General features: G+C 29.2%; 2 protein-coding genes across 5 annotated transcripts; both read right to left on the bottom strand.

The window, feature by feature from the left end:
• Positions 1–2,273: 2,273 nt before the first annotated feature.
• LOC109806361 (hexokinase-1 protein) lies at positions 2,274–3,805 on the bottom strand. The gene is made up of 3 exons (XM_020368734.3): positions 3,647–3,805; positions 3,498–3,577; positions 2,274–2,590 (listed from the first exon to the last, which is right to left on the bottom strand). Exons 1-3 carry the CDS (start codon positions 3,761–3,763, stop codon positions 2,521–2,523), a joined length of 267 nt encoding a protein of 88 aa, XP_020224323.1. The 5' UTR covers positions 3,764–3,805; the 3' UTR covers positions 2,274–2,520.
• A 2,089-nt stretch (positions 3,806–5,894) lies between these two features.
• Positions 5,895–13,151, bottom strand: LOC109805833 (homeobox-leucine zipper protein HDG2). Of its 4 annotated transcripts, none has more exons than XM_020368060.3 (13): positions 12,780–13,151; positions 12,083–12,310; positions 11,311–11,579; positions 10,988–11,105; positions 10,713–10,901; positions 9,685–10,143; positions 9,485–9,586; positions 9,050–9,250; positions 8,594–8,768; positions 8,225–8,496; positions 7,302–7,397; positions 6,834–7,216; positions 5,895–6,372 (listed from the first exon to the last, which is right to left on the bottom strand). In XM_020368060.3, the coding sequence occupies exons 2-12, from the start codon at positions 12,185–12,187 to the stop codon at positions 6,848–6,850; spliced, it is 2,355 nt and encodes a 784-aa protein (XP_020223649.1). In that variant the 5' UTR covers positions 12,188–12,310; positions 12,780–13,151; the 3' UTR covers positions 5,895–6,372; positions 6,834–6,847. The 4 variants fall into 4 exon arrangements, with proteins under 4 accessions (XP_020223649.1, XP_020223648.1, XP_020223651.1 ...); XM_020368059.3 differs by having other exon boundaries at positions 12,802–13,151; XM_020368062.3 differs by having other exon boundaries at positions 11,311–11,528; positions 12,802–13,151.
• Positions 13,152–19,981: the final 6,830 nt, after the last annotated feature.

Here is a 19,981-nt window from a genome sequence, read left to right as displayed (position 1 = left end):
TTTAAAGTAGTTTTTACGAGCAATAATTTCACATTAAACTAGTTTATTTTAAAACAAATAAAAAGAACTTTTTATTCTAATTTTTGTTATAAAAAATAAATTCGTTGTTAAATTATTTTTTCAAAAAAAATTGTTACCATTTTACATTTAGCTCTACAAGGAGTTAATTTAATTTTATATATATATATATATGACTACATAAGTGAAATAAGGATTTACATGAGAACATGGCAAGTTCCACAATTTTAACGGTAAATTGATTTCCTACGTTGACGCAGATCACAGGGTTCACATCTCAGATAAGCTTTCTGGTTAGCTTCTTTCAGTAAAGCATCATCATTCTTTTTCTTTTGTTCTATTTATCCTTCATCCCTATTTCATTTTGTCTATTAACTGTTTGAATTCAATGGCGTTTGTCTATGCAGTTGCATTATCAGGGAAGTAGGAGCTTGGCAAACAAAATCATAACAAGACCCTTTATATAATGAAACTTATTCAACAATGGACCTTACATATTTAATCAACATCCATGTGTATACAGATCAATGGATAAATCAATAGATATATTTAGCCAGCATTCATTTGTAGGTATATATAGATTAATAGATAAATAAATATATACAAATATAGATACAGTAATTGAACTGTGCAAGTAATGGAAAATCAAAAGATCAAATTTCTATGGCCTGTAAGGACTCTAGAAATTTTGATTATGTTTGATCTAACAAAACGATGCATGTTAGATAGTAGTGTTCTTTACAATACTAAATTAATTCAGGTTAAAAGTTAAAACTGATTTTCTTTGATTAGATTCTAGGCTACCTAATCCCAAGAAAAGGTTTCTACAATTTTAGTTTCTTTTTAATGGTATAAAATCAGGAAATGAAATAAAGTCGGTGCTTACTATTTAGGTGAATTGTACTCTTATTTATGGTATATAATACCGTGATAGGACATGTTTTATCCAAACGGTACATAAGTGGAGTTTGCAGGTTGGTAATAGATAAAGATGTTCTTGGACAATAGTCTTTCAGCTCTAAGCTCCAATGAGACAATAAAGCTTACAAATCTTAGTTGAGATGTTTAGAGGAATGGCCATCTTCGATCCTTGCAATAAGTTTAGCTATTCTCACTATTTTAAAGCAGTTTGCTTAATATACTTGCTTGGCTTTACCACTACAACACAAGTGATATTTAGCAACATTTAAAAAATGTTACTTAATTATGTATAAATGTTGCTAATTTGTTTTAGCAACATTCAAATGTTGTATATAGTCCATGTTACTAAAGACTTTTAGTAACACTTTTGCATAATTAGGTAACATTTTTTAAATGTTATCAAAGTAATATTTTTGTAACATTTTAATAATTTTTTGTAACATTTTAGTGATGTTGCCAAGATTTTTTTAATCTTATAAAATAATAATTAATTTTAATTTAAATATTACTATCAACTATTATAAAATAATAATTAATTTTAACTTATGTAAAATTTTTTTACTCGATATGGGACTTTAATTTTGAAAATAATTGGAAAGAATAATATTGAAATACAAAATATTATTCTATCTATAATGACATTTTTCAAAAATTGTTACAAAATAACATATTTATATAATATATAGTAACATTTTAACAAATGTAAACAAGAAAATATTGCTAAAGGATTAAAATCTAGTAGTGTACATACTCTGGTTGGTTTTGTGATATTTGCTGCATGCATTATTGTTTGATAATTTGGTTCTTCATACCATGTTTTTATGATTTGGTTTAAGTCACTTGATAGTTTAAGAATGACCAAGGGATGCTTGATATATTAGAATCCATCTTTACACTTTTAATTGAGGCTTACACATCCTTCTACACTTTGGTATATCGGGGCTTATAATCAAGGGCTTCTAAGCCTTCTACATTTTACTACACTAGATCTCCATAACCAAAGGTCGCTAAACCTTCTAAATTTTGGCCTAATGGAACTTGGGTTAAGATAAGAGCTTCTTTCACAATTGAGTAGTTAGCCAATAGCCATGCAGTATTGCAAGAGAATTTCTCTCTAAATACAAACGAATATTATCCGCACTAATCCAGAGCTAGAGTAAATAAATCCTTTGATCTGGATCCTGTGTTTTGGTCACACAAGCCATTGACATCAGTACATAAGATTTCACATCACCTCATTACAATACCTAGGAAAGAAGAATACTTCATCATCTTAAATTTACATACAGACAGTAGACCAAGAAGTAAGAATTGGAATTTATCACGCATATATATCGTAAACAAAAGAGTAATTAAGTGGCAGAACTCTCATTAATGGTGTTATAACATCAAACAAGTTATTCAAGAAAGCACCTAATCATGTTTTATTGAGCAAGTACCATCCAAAAGCAGAACGAAGAGGCATTGGACGTCTGTTTTATGTAGCCAATTAAGCAACAAAGACAACTTAGTTACATATTTTCTTCATATAAACCATCCACATAGAGGGATAATTTGAAACCAATAAAGCAACATTCAGCACTACTCAGGTTTTGCCTCTCTCTTTGGAGGATCCAAATCTAGATAAGTAAATGGCTCTGTTGGTTCCTCACTGCAATAGCCACAAAACAAATGTCAAAAGTATGAAGAAGTAACTGGAAAACTTGTATGGAAAAAGCCAAGATATAATGTTCAAATAGCCAACTTCAGCGTACAAGCACCCCAAGCAGCAATTGATTTGATCCTTATTAGGACAGGCCCTTTGTTATTAAAGCCTCTCCAGATTTCAAGAAGTACTGATGTTGCTCATGTTATAAAGGTACAGACATATGCATGTTATCTCCAAAGAAAAACAGACTTCAAATAGTAGCTGTGTCTGAGTCACATCTATGTAGCACATATCTATGTTAGACCCTTTATGGACACTTCAAATATTCCTAGCTTTATTTTTAAATTTTGGATTTGACTCCTCCAAAGTGAGGAGGTTGACTTCAGAGAATAAATTACACTCACAATAGTTGATCAACTAGAGATTACCCAAATAGGTTTTGCCTCTCCCGTAAAAGCCTTCTTCATACACACAACCAGAAATTGAAGTATTGAACCACTTATAACATGTTTAATGAACTCATCCATCTATCAGCTATGCTAGATTGTGATTAAAAATTGTAATAAAATCAAATACATATATAACAAAGTGCCCTCCCTTAAATTAATAGTTATTATTACACTTTATCCTCAAAAGTGCAATCGGCTCACTTTAGAAGAGCCAAATCCTAAATTTTTACAACAATTCATTAATCATCTGAGAACATCACAATAATGAGATAAAGTATAACATTTTACCCTAAACATTGATCATCTCATGATTTAAGATTCGTATTTTATGTTAATTTGACACTAACAACTTTATCACGTCTTTTAAAAATTGCGACATTCCTAGGCTATCTCCAAAAGAAAAGTCTTTTGGGAGCTCAACATTGAATCAATTAATAAAATGATGGAATTGAAAATCTGACCCGGGTTTTGAACGCATGCACTGCCAGAAGAGCTTGAAGGGTCCTGGAACAGTCTTGAATGGGTTTCCCTCAAAGCAAGCCTATAAAAGAATTCCATGAGGAACAGTGTAGTATGTTACAATTGTGCCCCAAGTGTTTTAAGGGGAAACCTGGATAACATCCTCAACGCGGTCGTTGCAGCGGTGAGCTTTGGGTTCAGGATGATTCTCTCCGGTCACTCCCCATGGACTCTCTCTCCGAGGCACCGGCCTTGATTCGCTGCTCATCTTTTACTCTTCGCTTCTTTCACAACTTAACTGGACTCGCTTTAAACAACTTCACTTGGGCCCAACCAAACGGGCTTAAAACTCACATTCAACTTCAACCCAAATATTTCTAATACGATCAAAATTAATATCAACTCTCACTAAGTCACGTCACTAATTTTTCTCAATATTCATCATATGGCACTTTTAATATAAAACTGGCGTTAAAATGTCTTGATTTTCTTTTTGGACAAGTCCTTAAACCAAAAAGAGTAGACATATACATCAAGAGAAAATTTTCTGACACTCCTTTGAGTATTTTTTTTTTTGTTCGTTCCTGGAGTATCCACCGCTGATAGCGGTGACTAATCTCCTCGCTATGTTGGAGGCACCTCAAAGGGTGGGATAGCTGACCCCAAGATTTAACGCGGCTGCATACACAAGGCAGGATTCGAACCCCTGACCTTGCTTAAGCGTGGATCAACCCCTACTGCTGAACCACACGCTTGGGATTCTCCTTTGAGTATATACACCCTATTCAATATTCATAATCAGAGAGATAGTAAGAAAAGAGAGAAAAAAAAATATATATATCTGATAAGTGATGTATATAACAAGACTGCAAGAGAATGAAAAGGTGTTAAAAAGGTGAAAATGTATCGTGAGTCAGAATAAGATGTTTTTCACTCATTTTGTTTTGTGTTATTTTTCTTGATTGTTATGCAAGTGATCATTAGCATGAAATTAAAGAAATTGATGATGAAGCTTAAGCTTTAGTGTTAGATTTTACTATGATAAGACATATGATATTAAGACATAATTAGGACTAGATTAGGATACTGTTTTGGTTGAATTATTTTGAAAACACTAGTTTTATTTTCTTGTAATTTCAGTTGATTATCTTATCTTATTAAGTTAAGATTGTGATACTTTATACCTGAACACATTTAATTTTATTTATAAAGAATTACGTTATTTAATTTTTATTATTTATATATTATGAGATACGAGATAGAATTTATCACAAAAAAAAATGTAAAAATATCAAATTAATAATACATAAATAACTAAGCTTTTATGTACCATCAATTTCATTATTTGAACATTTGTTATACAAATTTTTTTAACACAAAAATTTGACATTGTGATATCATAAACAATCATTTTTATGTATCATCAATTTCATTATTTGAACATAAATATTGTTATACAAATTTTTTTAACACAAAAATTTGACATTATGTGATATCATAAACAATCATTTCTATCATTTACTCAGTTATCTTATTTTTATATACATTTTAAAAATACACACACAAAATGACAACGTTCCAGGAATTATAATGATATTGAAAATCTTAATTTATTTTTAAAATGAAAATATTTATATAAAAAAAAACTAATTTATATGCATTATAAGTGTAAAAAAATCACATAGTAATCGAAAAAGAATTCACCATATCGCAGCCATATTAATGAATAGAAAGATGTAAAAATAATAAGGTTTTGTTAATTAATATAAAAAGTTTTGTACTGACATTGCATAAGAATTAAATTTTTAAAAAAAAAGTTTATACTTCACTAGGAATATCAAACTATATATAAAAATTACATTTTTAAATATATATGCATTACTTTTAAACTATAAATAATAATTCTTATAAATATTATTATTACTTAACATATTTGTTATAATTAAAATTATTCAAATTTTATTGGATATTAACTATGTTGTCAAATGATATATTAAATGAATAATTTTTCATTTTATATATTGACAGTAAAATTTTAAAAATGCTTAAATAATTTTTTTAAATAATTTTGTAGTCGATGCAAAACTAAAATATGATTTAATAAATCATATCAAATTAAATATTAAATATAAATTTTGGTTAAAACTTTGGAAACATTTTGTGACAACCTTTCACTTAAGTTAGTGAGTGCGATTTTGCGAGTACGAGTATATATATTATATATAAATACTAATAGGTATGAGAATAAATTAAAATTAATTTACATAAATAGGATTTTATTTTTTTTTCAAATACGAGTATAAAGACGGATATGATATCATGTTATCTAGATACACATTTTCATCCCTAAGTTATTCTAGAAATAACAAAATACAAAATAATAACCCATGAGACTTGAGTTACTGAATTAGACTTGATAATTTGAAAAAGAAACATTCATTTTAAAACCTTAAACCTTAAAAAGGGTCAAACAGGTGTAGTGATAATTTAACCACTACACAAACGGTGCAAGCTTCCCAACTACTAGCTATAGTACTGGTGCTTGACGAGACCTAGAACACAAATAACAATAGAAGGAACAAAAGAGGTTACGCCAAAGCTACAACCTAAACATTGAAAAAACTAACACTAACTATAAATATTTAGTCTTGGGAAGGTGAAGAGAAGTAAGGTCTTGATTTAAGCTCTTAGCTAGCATTTACTAATTCCAGGGAAGTCAATTCCCGAACCTTAATCCTCTCAGCACTGTGTTGAGGTGCTAAGAAAGGATCATGCAAGGTGCGCTCTTGACTTCTCATCGTCTTTTGTATAAAGCCGAAGTTCCCAACATCTCCCCATTTCTCCAAAATGCAATGCACCCCTTATCCTTCTTCTAAACTGCATCCAAAGTTGACCAATAAAAACACCATTAAAATATGAAGATTCAGAATCAAGTGTATTAGTACTCATATGATCACACATGAAATTAGATGAGATTTTGAAGTCCTAATCCTTAATAGTATAAAAATGTTTACTCTAACAAAGCAAGGCCTATTAAACTCAAAGTCATAAAATGCAAAACAAGTAGGAAAAATTATGGTGTTTAATTAGAGTTTTAATAACGCATTAGTTCCTATAGTTTCATAATTTTACCTTTTACTTTCTATATTCTCAAATATTTCTTTTAGTTTTTTTATATAGTTATTTAAATTTTACATTCTAGTTCTTATAACAGGAAATTTTTGTTTAATATATATTTATAGAAATACTAAAATGAAACATTTTTAACAAAAAAAAAAGTACAGTTTATAAATTTATTGAGACCAGAAAGGTAATTAAAATATTGCAATAGTTCTTACCGATATCCATTAGGTCAAGCAACAGGTTCAGAAGATAAAGCAGCCTTAATTCTCTCAACAGTGCAGGCAATGAGATTGTTGACAGTAGCAACGGATCCAAGAGAAAGCTTAGCTGTTGGAACTGAATCAACCAATATTTGGAATGCCACAGTCAAGAGAGAGCCACCATGTCCAGTGTCACCAATGCCACCTCCATGTGCAGTGGTCCCATCTGGGAGTATAGCAAATCCTGAAGGGAGAAGTGCCACGTAGTCAGGGTCCCCTCCATTCAGAACCACGTTCATTGCCACAATGTCCACAGGAGCATATATCACGAAAGACCCCGTTGAGTCTGCACAACTCTCTTGTAATATCAACATGTTGCTTTGGCTTGAATTCGCACTCTGCATGCACCATTTTTAAATTAACAAACTCAATCTTAAATATATTTTAATTTTCAATGTCACTGTGTGTATGAGATCAACTTACATTCACTCGAAGTAGGGAGACACAGTTTCCAGTGTCTCGTCCATTGGCAATGTGTGCCATTTCTTGGACAACTCCACCGTTGGAAAGAATATCCCACTGTTCTCAAAGAGGTTCAAAAAGTTAGATGAATCATAAAATTAACAAATTTAATCAAGATATAATTTTAACCCACAAACACGCTAATTAATTGCAAGAATTTGATACAACACTTTTGTTCATTTTATATATCACTTATTTTTTGGATATTAAAATGTGCAATTAATCTTCTGCTTACTAATTAAATTTGTTCTTAATTATTTATGTTCATTTTATATATATAAAAAAAAGATACGGATAATTTTTACTATAAGAAAAAAAAATAAAACTAGTAACAAAGTAATTTTTATATAATTTTAAAAAATATATATCACTAAAAATTTTGTGATCCTAGAATTAGGGATAAAAAAAACAATTTTCTTCATTAATTCTTTGGTATTTTTTTTTTTTTTTTGGTTTTTTAGTGTAATTGAAACACAACATTGATGTAAAATATATATCTAAAAGTCTAGCATAATTCAAAAATTTGTCGGGGGTAGTAAATCTGATTATTCATTAAAATTAATCAGTGAAAAGTCAAATGACACAAAATAATATGGAACAAAGTTTGATGGCCTTCGTGATCACCATGTCTTTGGCAATTGGAAAAGGATGTGTGCAAAAAGTAATTGATATGAGAAAACTTAAGTAGAAATTTGACGTATGATAACTAAAAACTATGAGTGCTTCATATCAACATAGAGACATACATCACACCCCCAACAAAGCAATTTTACCAAATGGAGGATGTCTATAGTAACCTATGATCAAACAATAATGCAGCTAGAAAATTGGATATAAGAAGACAATCATTGGTGCATAATTGCTGCCTAGTTTGAGTACGTTACCTCACTTCTGGAGTTCTCATCACGTAGGAATTCAAAAACCCTTTTCGGTGACACTGGAAGCCAAAAAGACGTTGCAGCACTGAGAACGATGCCAGGAGGCCTTCCTGGGTCATCTACACTCTTACGAGTCATGACCCTTACATCATCAGCACCAGTTCCAGAGAGTGTTGTCCATGTGTGTGCAGTGGATGCACTCACTCCAGCGCAAAAGCTTATAACCATTCTCTCAGCCAGTTTCAACATACTCTTCCTCCCATCTTGGTTTGTTATCACTAATTAATTAGCAAATTAGAATGTTATAATAAGGTCAATTATTAATTAATTAAGAAAAAACAAAAAAACAATGAGTATGAGTTCATTGATATATACCTCCAACATCTACTGTGGGAATGTTTGTTGCCATGGCACTAGCAAGCCTTTCACATTGTCGGTCTAAGGTTGCAATCCAACGTTTTGCACCAAATGCATGCCCCGAGCTAACAAGCTGCTTGTATAGATTATGAACACCTCTGTCATCCACTTCTACATGCTCAACCCATATGACCTAGGGCAAATATTAAGCCACATTGAGAACAAAAATAAATACCAAATACAACCACAAGGACTCAAATCATCTATAATCTCCTTCAGTTTTTCTTTTATTACAATATATTCTACAAGCTAGTTAAAAAAATTAAAAATGCTAGCAACTAAACAGAAACACTGTACCACTTAAAAAAGAGAAGAATTTTTTTTTTCTTGCTGATGTGTTATTGTTTAATTTGGAGATATATATAAAAGAAAGATGATTTCATTCCCTATGATGCTATATTCCAAGTTTCTAACCTTTGAGTAGCCATTGGGCATTTCTTGAATTAAGCAACCTGAGGGCCTTCTTCTACTTCTGGCTGAAGGACTAGGACGCAAATTATCCAAGGACACGTCCACTACTGCCCAAGTCCCTTCGCCATGCTGCTTACAGTACCTTACAAAATAGCTCTCTCGAGTTGGCACAAGAGGTGAGGGTACTTGTAATTCTGCTGTCATCTGCACAATAAATCAAATTTAAATGTATTTTTATACATGAACATTACATATTTGTACGTACTGTTTTTTTTTTTTTTTTCTGTTACATATATCTCTTAACTTATTAAGTAGAGACTAATTTTATTTGAAAAACCGTAACTAATGCTAGTTTGATGAATTTTTGCATACAATAGAGATTCAACACGATATTATCTATATCATATAAGAAAATGGATGTTGAATAAAATACTATACCACTTGCAATGCACCGTTGTAATTCCCCGCCACTCCTGTTGACAACACTTCCAAAGTCATGGCTCTTGAGACGATGCCAGAGAACACTGTGGACCATTGGTTCTGAAAACACAATACATAATTTAATTAGTGTCAAAAACTAGAAATAAATTACATTGCAGAAATTTTTAATTAATATGAGATATAAATAATATGCTTACCACATCCATGAGAATCTCGACAAGGTTAACATGGTTCATGATAATAACAGCAGTTTCTCGTGAAGCTTCACACTTGAAGCCAGCGGGTTTAGGACCAATCCCACGAGGAAAGGACCTGATGTACTCGTCCTCATTGAGCACAGTGGCAGTGCCATCAAGGGAAGTTAACCAAAGAGGCTCACCCATTTGTGCCATTCCAATGAGCTCCTCCATGGCTGCAACAGCAAGCTCTATTATGATGGGCTTATCAGCTTCGGTGGGTCCACTGATTGACCTAAGAAGATCTCCTGCAGCTCCACCATACATGTCCCCACCAATGCCTCCAGCTTGGCCACCAAAACCACCACCAATCCCAAGCTCCAGTGGACGAGGAGGCACAGATGAATTAGGAGAAAGAAGTGGATAGCTCACCACAGGCTTCCCCACGTACTTTGCAGCAATGGCAGAAATCCTATCAATCTGAATATGAACAACAAAATGTGTAAGAGTTAATCAAAATTCAACTAACTAGCCTCTTTTGATCTAAATCATAGTAAGGATTTTTTAGAGACTATCTTATATAATAAGAATATTTGTTCAGAAGACTCAGACTCAAAAGCTTGTATCTACGGAGTCTAACTCAATTAGATAAATAAAATGCGAGTATTGTAAATCTTTAATACGAAGTTTCATTAATCCCATTGATGAAAAAAGAAAAAAAAAATCTTGTGTAAATAGAATTAAGTGTCCATCATTTTGGTTCATTGAGTTTATAAAAAAAAAATCTATTCTTGTTTCTCATTTTTACAAATAATTGTAAAAATATCATTTTATTTTGTTTCCTATTTTGAAAGGTTTTCATAATAAATAGTAAAAACGACAAAACCTTGTTAATATTCTTTTGCAATTGTATGAAAATGAAGTGAAATTAAGATGATACATTTTTTTAGTTATGTATGAGAAGAAGAAAAGGTTTTCTCAGGTTAAATTAAATAGTCCTTGCTTCTTAATACATATCCACGACGCAGCAAACTTCCAAATTGTGGTACCTCTTCTCTGAGGCGAGCATTTTCGAGCCTCAAGTGATGTTCATCGAATGACATTTCTCCTATAGCGGTTGGTCCACCACAGTTGGGACACGAGGCATTGCTGAGAGCTTCCCTGAACCTCATGTTATCTGCTCGAAGCTTCTCGTTTTCAGTTCTCAGCTGTGTGTTCTCATGGCGCTCATGTTGGGTCTGCAAGAAAACACCCCATGCGTCAAGGGTTCTGCGTTTTCTCTTTCCAACAAAAGCCAAAAAGAAAACAAAATCCACGTGTGTACCTTCATCTGAGTGCGCTTGTTCTGGAACCAAAACTTAACCTGCAATGGCTCTAACCCTAACTCTCGACTCAGCTCCTTCCTTTGCTTGTCATCAGGGTGAGGACACTCCTTAAAGAATCTGAAGAAAAAAATTATTAAAACAAATTAATCAAATTTAATTGCATCAAAAACCATAATCCCATGGATCAACTGACACAAGAATGTTCATGGTCCCAGTCTACCAGATATGACTGTGTTAAAGATTTAGAAAATTTTTCACCCACAGTGGTCTTATCTGACTCGAATATGGAAGAAAAAAGTTACATTAAAAAAGGGTGCCTTACGATTCCATTTCCTGGATCTGGTGCTGAGTGTGGCGGTGGTAGCGTTTCTTCTTGTTTGGGCGAGGGTCTTGGTCTTCACCGGAAGCACCTTCTTGGTTTTCACTACCAGACTTGGTGGCACTGTCAAAGTCATCTTCGCGGATTCTTGGGACATCGCTCTCTGAATTCTGAGGCATGTCAAGGGGGAGAAGCTGATGACTAGCTTCCATCAGGTTTGGCTGGAACATTTCTACAGATCTTTGAGTTTCCGAAGCCTTATGGTTTTCAATCTAACAATACAATATACGAGGTATATAGTACAGTGCAGTACACTCAAAGAGCCAACATAAATAAAACACCAACATAAAACAACCAAACTTTTTTTTTTGTTTCTTTTGTGTCTAATTCACATACATAGGCGCATAGGGGGGACTAATTGATGAGATAATTTAAATTATTTGGTATAAGAGTTGTGCAGAAAACACGGGGATTTTGACTAGGTTGAGGTTTTTGGGGAAAGTAACAAGTAAGTAGTAGCTTCAAAACAGTAAGAAGGAATAACGCGTTTTACGAATAACGAGAAGGATACAAGAGAGAGGTGAGGTGGGTTCACAGTACTGAGACCAATTTTGACTCGTGAAAAAACAAAGGCTCTTTTGAAGGATAAAGTCAAATTGAACAAACCGAACACATCAATCAAATTGGCATCAGAATCAGAACCGAGTTATGACAAAAATGGGGGAAATTCGAGAGAAGGAGATGAAGCAATGAGGAAGGTAGTAGTAGCACTGACCTGGCCAAGAGAGAGCCCTGAAGATAATCCAAAGCCACCAACGTTGCCGTTTCTTCCAATCATCGAAGGCATGTTTCTTGCTGGAATCATAATACCAGCTGGCATATTTCACACTCTATGCAATTCAACCCCTCTCTTTCTCTCTCTCTTCTATCAATGGATTTTCAATCCAAAACCTTCACAGGAGGAGTTTCTTCTTAGCTTCTCACAAGGCTAAAGCGTTTCTCACTTTAAAAAAGGAAACATGTAAACACAATAAGCAACACGAAAAACCCAGCCACAAAAACGTGACTTGGCATATTAAAATGCGCAGAAATAAGCGTTGACGAATTTTTCATGCTGCAAATCCAAACAAGCAGAATCAGAAAGTGAAAATTAAATAAATAAATAAAAAGTCCCATGAAGATCTCAGGGAATATCCAACTAATTAAGCTTCTTGCTTTTTTTTCATACATATGTAAATACGGCAAACCTACCGTTCCTTTCGCATTCTAGCAACCCTAGCTATATGCACCCAAAAAATGTAAGAATTTAAAAAGAAAAAAATTGGTATCGGTATGAACAGTTTGGTTTTGTGAATCAATGATCTCAAATCTGTGTGAACAGGGTCTTAGGTTCAAATTCTGTGAGTGTTTTTACAATTTTTATGGAGAAAAAAGAAAAACTAGGTGAACGATGTATAGTATATGAAATCAACCTTTAACGAGAGTTGTCCTTACCAAAGGGTGGTCTTTGAATAGGTAGAAGAAGATGAGTATTTAGATCTGCTTTGGGGCTAAAAAGGGAGGGTTTTGAAAGTTGCATAGGAGAGAAAAAGGGTTGGAGGGGAATAAAGTTGCTTATAAATGGCAACCATGGAAAGCTAGAGCTTGATGTGTGTTGTGATGGTAACTAAAAGGGTTGGTTTGAAAGGGAGAAACTGGGAGAAGAGAAAGAAGGGGAGAGGACAAAGGAATTGAAGGAGAAAAGAAAGGGAACAGATGGAGAAAAATGTGGCAGCTATGCTATGAGTTATTGCTGAGCGTATTGAGATGGTGCAATTGCATTTAATGGTGAGCGAAGGAGGTGTAATTGCTAATGAAAGAGAGAGAAAGAGAGAGAGTGAGTGACATATACAAGGAGTAGTATTTTTCTTTTTCTTTTTGTGTAATTTTTGCTCTTGGGAGAGTTGATGGTGCAACGAATGACGGCTACCAAACTCCTATCTATTGCTTTTTTACCATACTCAATTTACTTGTGCAGATACTCTACTATATGTTGCATATATACTGTAATTAACTTCGTATATCCGTAGCTAAGTAAACTTTTATAATTTTTTTAAGTTTTAATGGTTTATATATTCAACCAATAAAAAGTTATCATCGTTATAATTTTTAAGATAATTATTTAAAAAGTCAACAAATTAATAATAATAATAATAATAATAATAATAATAATAATGTTTGAAATGAGATGATTATATAAATTAACGGTACAACTTTTTTTCTCATTTTCTAAGATAACATGTGTATTTTTTTATCAATAAAAATAATAAAATTAGAACTTATTATAATATTATCTTATACATATTATTTAAACTCTCATTATCACAGTGCAAAAAAAACATATATGAATGGATGAAGATGAAGCTTTTCATTGTCAAAATAATATTGTAGATGTTATTATTATTTTTCTTGAAAAAATCTGTTGACGTGTGAACACATAGAGGAAATGCTAGCCTGGACTTTGAAAACGCATCCGCATGTTATGTCCTAGGAAAAAAGGTTGACTTGGTTAGCCTTTTTCTATGATGCATTAATGAAAAGATGCTTACATATATTTATTATTTACTTCTCTATTGATTTAAAATCATAAACATTAATTTACAATTTATGTATTTATAATTTATGTTTAAAAGTGAATATTCACTTTATATGTGTTCATGATTTTTGTGGTGAAGATTAGTCATAACTTTCGATGATGGATATTTTATATTAATATTATGATTATCTAAAAATAATAATAAATTAAATTATTAAAATAGATAAAAATTAATTCAACGGGACACAAAATTTATAATTTTTAATAAATTTTTATTAAAAATAAAAAAAATAATGCAGTGACGGTGTTGGCGAGAGTGACTCAATAAATTTACACTCTTTGAAATATAATTTTTATGTTTAAAGTTTTTGCATACATTTAAGAATAAGAAATACATTTAATACTAATGTGTTAACTATAAAATATTCTCATTTAATATTTTAGAATATGTAGAGTAAAATTAATTATGGTTATCAAAATATTAATTGTCAAATAAAGTTATATTTTGAAGAAAAATAATAATTAATATCATTGGAATGTGTAGAACATAAAAAACTTTGGAACAAAAATAAAGTCTAAAGCATAAAAAATTATTGTCTAGATGGAGTAGTCAATATTAAAACACTACAAAAAAAATGTTACATATAATGACATACAACAAGTGTTACGTCTTAGAATAGTGGATTTAAGTCTAACTTAACTCTACAAAATCGGCTTGTAAGGTAAGAGTTATTTGGATTTAAGTCTAACTCAGCCTAACAAAATCAGCTTGTAAGGTGAGGGTTGTTTTCCATTGTAGTTGATGTAGGACTTGAGTTTTTCCTAATACACCCCCTCACATCTGGGCTTGGTACGTGGATAAATGGTGGGTGACTCTTTTCTATATTAATGATCTAGTATAGGATTGCCGAGACTTAAGTTTTTCTCAATACACCCCTCATATGTGCCCATGAACCATGTATCAATAGTGGGTGACCCATTTAAAATGGGTCTAGATGGCTCTGATATCATCTTAGAATAGTAAATTTAAGTCTAACTCAATCTTACAAAATCGGCTTGTAAGGTGAAGGTTATTTTTCACTTATATACTATTTAATTGCCTAATCTTTAGTTGATGCGAGACTTGAGTTTTTCCCGATACACCCCCTCACGTCCAACACTATATTGGACTTGGTACATGGATAAATGGTGAGTGACCATTTTTTAATGATCTAGGATTGGTAGGATTTGAGTTTTTCCCAATATCACATATTATAAGTATAATATATGTATATATAAATCTATTAACAACATATATTGTGTGTCATTATAATTTATACTTACATGTATTTAATAATATATTAACATATACTGTATTTATGATATAAATAAAAATAATTTTTAATGACATATATTATTAAAACGATAGTGCTAAAGGGAATGACCCTTTCCAACATATTGCACAAAATACAATTAATGATAATAATGTAGGATAAAATTAAAAAGTTATATATTAAAAGATATTAAATATTTTTTAATCCTGAATTTTTGTCAACTTTTTAATTTTAAATAAATTTTATTTAATTGTAGTCACTAATTTTTTTCATATATATATATATAATATTAATAATTACTTAGCAGTATAATTTAATAATTTTTTTAAGAAATAAATATGTTTTTAGTTTCTAAATGTTATTTTTATAAATTTGTAGTTTAGTCCATATATATATATATATATATATATATTCTATCACATTTGGACCATGTTAAAATTGTTAATTGCATGACATGTTTGTCGTGATAAATTTCTTACACGTTATCTTTTCAAGTCAATTAATTGTTGGATAAATGACCCTTTATCGTTATATCCCTTTCTTTTGTGACGGGTAATCATCGGTTGAAATACATGAAATAAAACGATGGCATCAAATATCTTCTCAAACATAGAACTTGAAAATGGATACTTGCTTCACCCAACTTTTTTTACAAATGACAATAGTATTTCTAAAATAAGTAGAGAAAAAGTGAATTACTTTACACAAACTTGAAGGAAAAAAAAAAAAAAACCATTCATGCATTACATCGATTGGTTACATCGATTGGTCCGTGAATTACTAATTTGTCAATGTGTTATTTTGCATTAGATCATCACATATATATTCTCACAGATGGTTATGACCTTTTTCATTTTTAGCTTTTTAATTTGTTGTAACCAATTCTTCAAGATAATTTGGGTCATACCAAGTATACAGTATATGTATGTTCGTATCAATATGTGACATAGTGTGTAATTTCTCTTTGTACACGTACAATGTGCATTGAGGCCAAAATATTTGGTGAAATAAATGAAGCAAACATCATTGATGATTAATAATGATTTGGTTATTATTATAACTCTTTCAAGATACAACATCGTTGTCAATTAGTATAAAGAGGAAACACATTGTAGAGTGTATTTAGCACTTGCATAATTGCTAAACACAATGCATTTATTAAAGGATTCAAGATAAATAATAATATTACTAATAAATTCAAGAAAAATATGACACCCGCTTGTGGCGCGCGAATCAGTCAAAGCATCCCCAGTTTATGAGTAATAGATAGATATATATGAAAGATCATATATTTTTTTTAATATACTGATAACACCTAACAAATTTTATATAATACAATTTAATTATTACAAATAAATTTTTAAATAATATGAATTTAATCAACTACAATATTTTTATATTCTTATTTGCTAGAATGTTATTTAATAATGTAAATTCACTTATGCTTTAAATATTATATCATCATCAAAATAAAGTAAAGTGATTTTGTATCAATTTCCTTTTTGACTTTGATAAAATTATGTAAGTCTTTAATAAATGTTTTTAATTTAATGACTCGATCAGATAATTTTATATTCAACAAAAAGAACTTATTTTATTTCAAAATTTTGGATCTTTTCTCAATTTTTTTTAGAATTTCAATATATAATTTTTTTTTGTGAATGTTTCAATATATATGTATGTGTACACAAATTAAATATTTCTTAATATGTGCATAAAAATTAAAAGAACTAAAGTTTTGAAATGAAGAGAATAATAAATATGCATAAGTGCAAAAGTTTGACAATTTAGGTTAATTAATTAATTAATTTTGTCCACCCACATATACATATTCAAAAATATTAAATGAAATAATAAAAATAATAAAATCATTTAATGTTTTAGAGTTTTGGTCATGGTTTTTAGAGTATGTGCAAATATGTATAAATATTCAAAAAAATATTAAATAAAACATTTAATACATTTAAAAAAACATTTAATGTTTTTAGAATATGAAAAAAAAATATGTTTAATACATTTAATACAATTAAAAAAAACCATTTAATGTTTTTAGAATATGAAAAAACAGTTAATACATTTAAAAAAGTATTTAATGTTTTGAAAAAAATGAAGAAAAAAAGTTTGACTTTTGTTAACATGTAATGAAAATAATTTTTACACTTATTGCTTTAAAAATATGGAATAATTAATGATTTACATTTAATAAAGATATTAAAAAATAAATAAAAGCATTTAATGTTTTATAAATATAAAAGAAAAAACACATTGACTTTTGTTAACTTGTGCAATAGCAATAAAAATATTATTTAAACTTTATTCACCACTTTAAAATACTATAGAATAGTGATTTACATTTAATACATATATTAAAAATAAATAAAACCATTTAATGGTTTGAGAATATGAAAATAGAAATTTTGACTTTTGTTAACTTGTGAAATTATTCAAAATATTTTTTTTGTTAAAATCATGTGCATATGTGGAGATTAAATTATTCCAAAAATATTTTTTTATAATACTCCCCTTACTTTGTTTAATTTGTCATATTTTTAGTAAAGTTTTATTTTTATTTATTTGTTATTTTCAAATTTTAAGACAACATTAATTGTTATGTTATCAATTATATCCTTACATTTTACCTAAGTTTTAATTAATTTATATATGATAACTAATATAAATTTATTATGAAGCAAAAAAAAAAAGGGGTATAATAGAAAACATAAAATCATTCTACAGAAAATAGAAAACGCTTATTATAAAGGAATGAAGATAGTATTACTTTTATTCAATAACTTACAATATTAAATTTTATTGATTTAGAGTTTAAATTAAAAGTTCTTATTAAATATATTAACTCTACAAATTTTTATAAAATTTAAAAGTTATTTGATACTTTGTTATATTAATTAAATTAATGTATAATATATTTTTATAAATATGTGTTAATTTGAATTTATGTAACAAAGTAAATCCTCCCCCTTCTTCTTATTATGAGACACTTAACATAATCATACAAACTAATATAAATAATTATAAATTTTATTTGATTTATTGATTTTTTTAAAATAAAATCGTGATATATTAATTTTACTTTTTAAATTAATTATTTTTAAATTACTATTGAATAGGTGAAAAAATTAATATTTATCAAAACGTGTATACCAATACTAGTAAAATTAATAAATGAAAATCGAAAAAATTAAGAACTAAAAAAACATTTATTTCTCAAATTTTTTTCTCATTATTTAATAAAAAGAAATACATACTCTTATAATTTTTAATAGGACAAAAGATAATATATATATATATATATATATATATATATATATATATATATATATATTTATTACATAAAACATGAAGTGCCATATAAAAATAACCATCATTTTCCTTTTATTTGTATCTTATAATAAGGACCAAAGAGAATGAACTATCAAGTAATCTAAACTTTGCAAAAAAAATTAGAGTTGATATATATAAAAAAAATTTAATTTAACAGATAGATTTTTTTTTACACCACAACTAGATTCTTAAAATTTAATTTATATATAAGTTATTGAGTGAAATAATTTTATCTATAATTAACTACCCTTAAAGTAATTTTATCCTCTCATATATACACATATGTCTGAAGGGACAGCCCCGAATGTCATCTAGAAATGTGACTGCCCCAAGTCCATGACCAAAAGGAGCCCAATTTTTTTTTATTTTATAAATTATATAATTTTGAGATAATTTTTAAAAAAAATAAAGTTAGACTTAGATATTTTTTTGTCTCCTCTAAAATGATTGTGTTTGAATTTTGGTCCTTATAAAATTTTTCTTTGTTTTTGGTCCTTATAAAATTAATAAATTTTAATTTTAATCCGTATAAAATATTTTTCTTTAATTTTCATCTTTTTAAAATATAAATTTATTATTTTTGTCCCAAATTATCACTTTAAGGTATATAAATAACATTTAATTTAAGGATTTATAATTTTTTTAGAGATATGAGATGTTGACATGGTATCACAAACTTGTAGTACGACGTGAGATAGTCACTTAACCTTATAATAAACACATAAGTAGTTAAAAATAATCACATAAAAGTAGGGACTTAAAACATAGTTTCAAAATATTTATGGATGAAAAACAAAAAAAAAATTATTAGGACTAAAAGTACATTTAACTTATAAAGTATATTGATTATATATTTATATTTTATATCTAAATATAAAATTGTGAGATGACTATAAATTCCTTATATTTTTATTATTAGAATTTATATGTATTATATTCATAAAACAGTAAAATATGTTTTTGGTCTCTATAATTTTTTTCAAGTTTGATTTTAGTCCTTAAAATTTTGTATCCTATTTTGGTCTTTCTAATTTGAGATGCATCACATTTAGTCCTCAAAGTATTTATATAGCACCTTGTAATAAACAACGGTATAGAAGTAAATTGAATAAACGATATAATACATATTTTTTAGATTTTTTGACATTATTTTATTTGTTCAATGTAATAAAAATATGTCATCTTTAATTAAATCATGTGTCTAATTTCATGTTATAAGTGTTTATATACAAAGACTCATCAACAAATTGTTAGTTTGAATGATACTGTACTCGATTCTCTTGAGCAATGTATTGGGATAACCAATAAGGTGTTTTGGTAGAGATTAGTCCTCGACAAAATTAATAAATATTTTGCACTAATAACGTGATTATAAAAAAAATATATTAGGACCTATATTTATCATTTTGCCTAGGATCCAAAAAATGTTGAAATCGACCTTGTG

Source organism: Cajanus cajan, chromosome 10 (assembly GCF_000230855.2).
Source record: "Cajanus cajan strain Asha chromosome 10, NIPB_CcT2T_4, whole genome shotgun sequence".
In the NCBI taxonomy this organism is placed as follows: domain Eukaryota; kingdom Viridiplantae; phylum Streptophyta; class Magnoliopsida; order Fabales; family Fabaceae; genus Cajanus; species Cajanus cajan.
Note: the sequence above shows the minus strand (reverse complement) of the source record. Positions and strands in the feature narration are given on the sequence as shown.

Excerpts from the sequence above, each read along its gene's own strand:
- LOC109806361 (XM_020368734.3), bottom strand. The coding sequence starts at position 3,763 with ATGAGCAGCGAATCAAGGCCGGTGCCTCGGAGAGAGAGTCCATGGGGA. Across the intron at positions 3,578-3,646 it reads GCGTTGAGGATGTTATCCAG|GCTTGCTTTGAGGGAAACCC; the intron begins GTTTCCCCTTAA and ends ATTCTTTTATAG. Across the intron at positions 2,591-3,497 it reads TGCATGCGTTCAAAACCCGG|TGAGGAACCAACAGAGCCAT; the intron begins GTCAGATTTTCA and ends TGGCTATTGCAG.
- LOC109805833 (XM_020368060.3), bottom strand. The coding sequence starts at position 12,187 with ATGCCAGCTGGTATTATGATTCCAGCAAGAAACATGCCTTCGATGATT. Across the intron at positions 11,106-11,310 it reads CAGATCCAGGAAATGGAATC|ATTCTTTAAGGAGTGTCCTC; the intron begins GTAAGGCACCCT and ends TTTTTTCTTCAG. Across the intron at positions 10,902-10,987 it reads ACAAGCGCACTCAGATGAAG|ACCCAACATGAGCGCCATGA; the intron begins GTACACACGTGG and ends GTTTTCTTGCAG.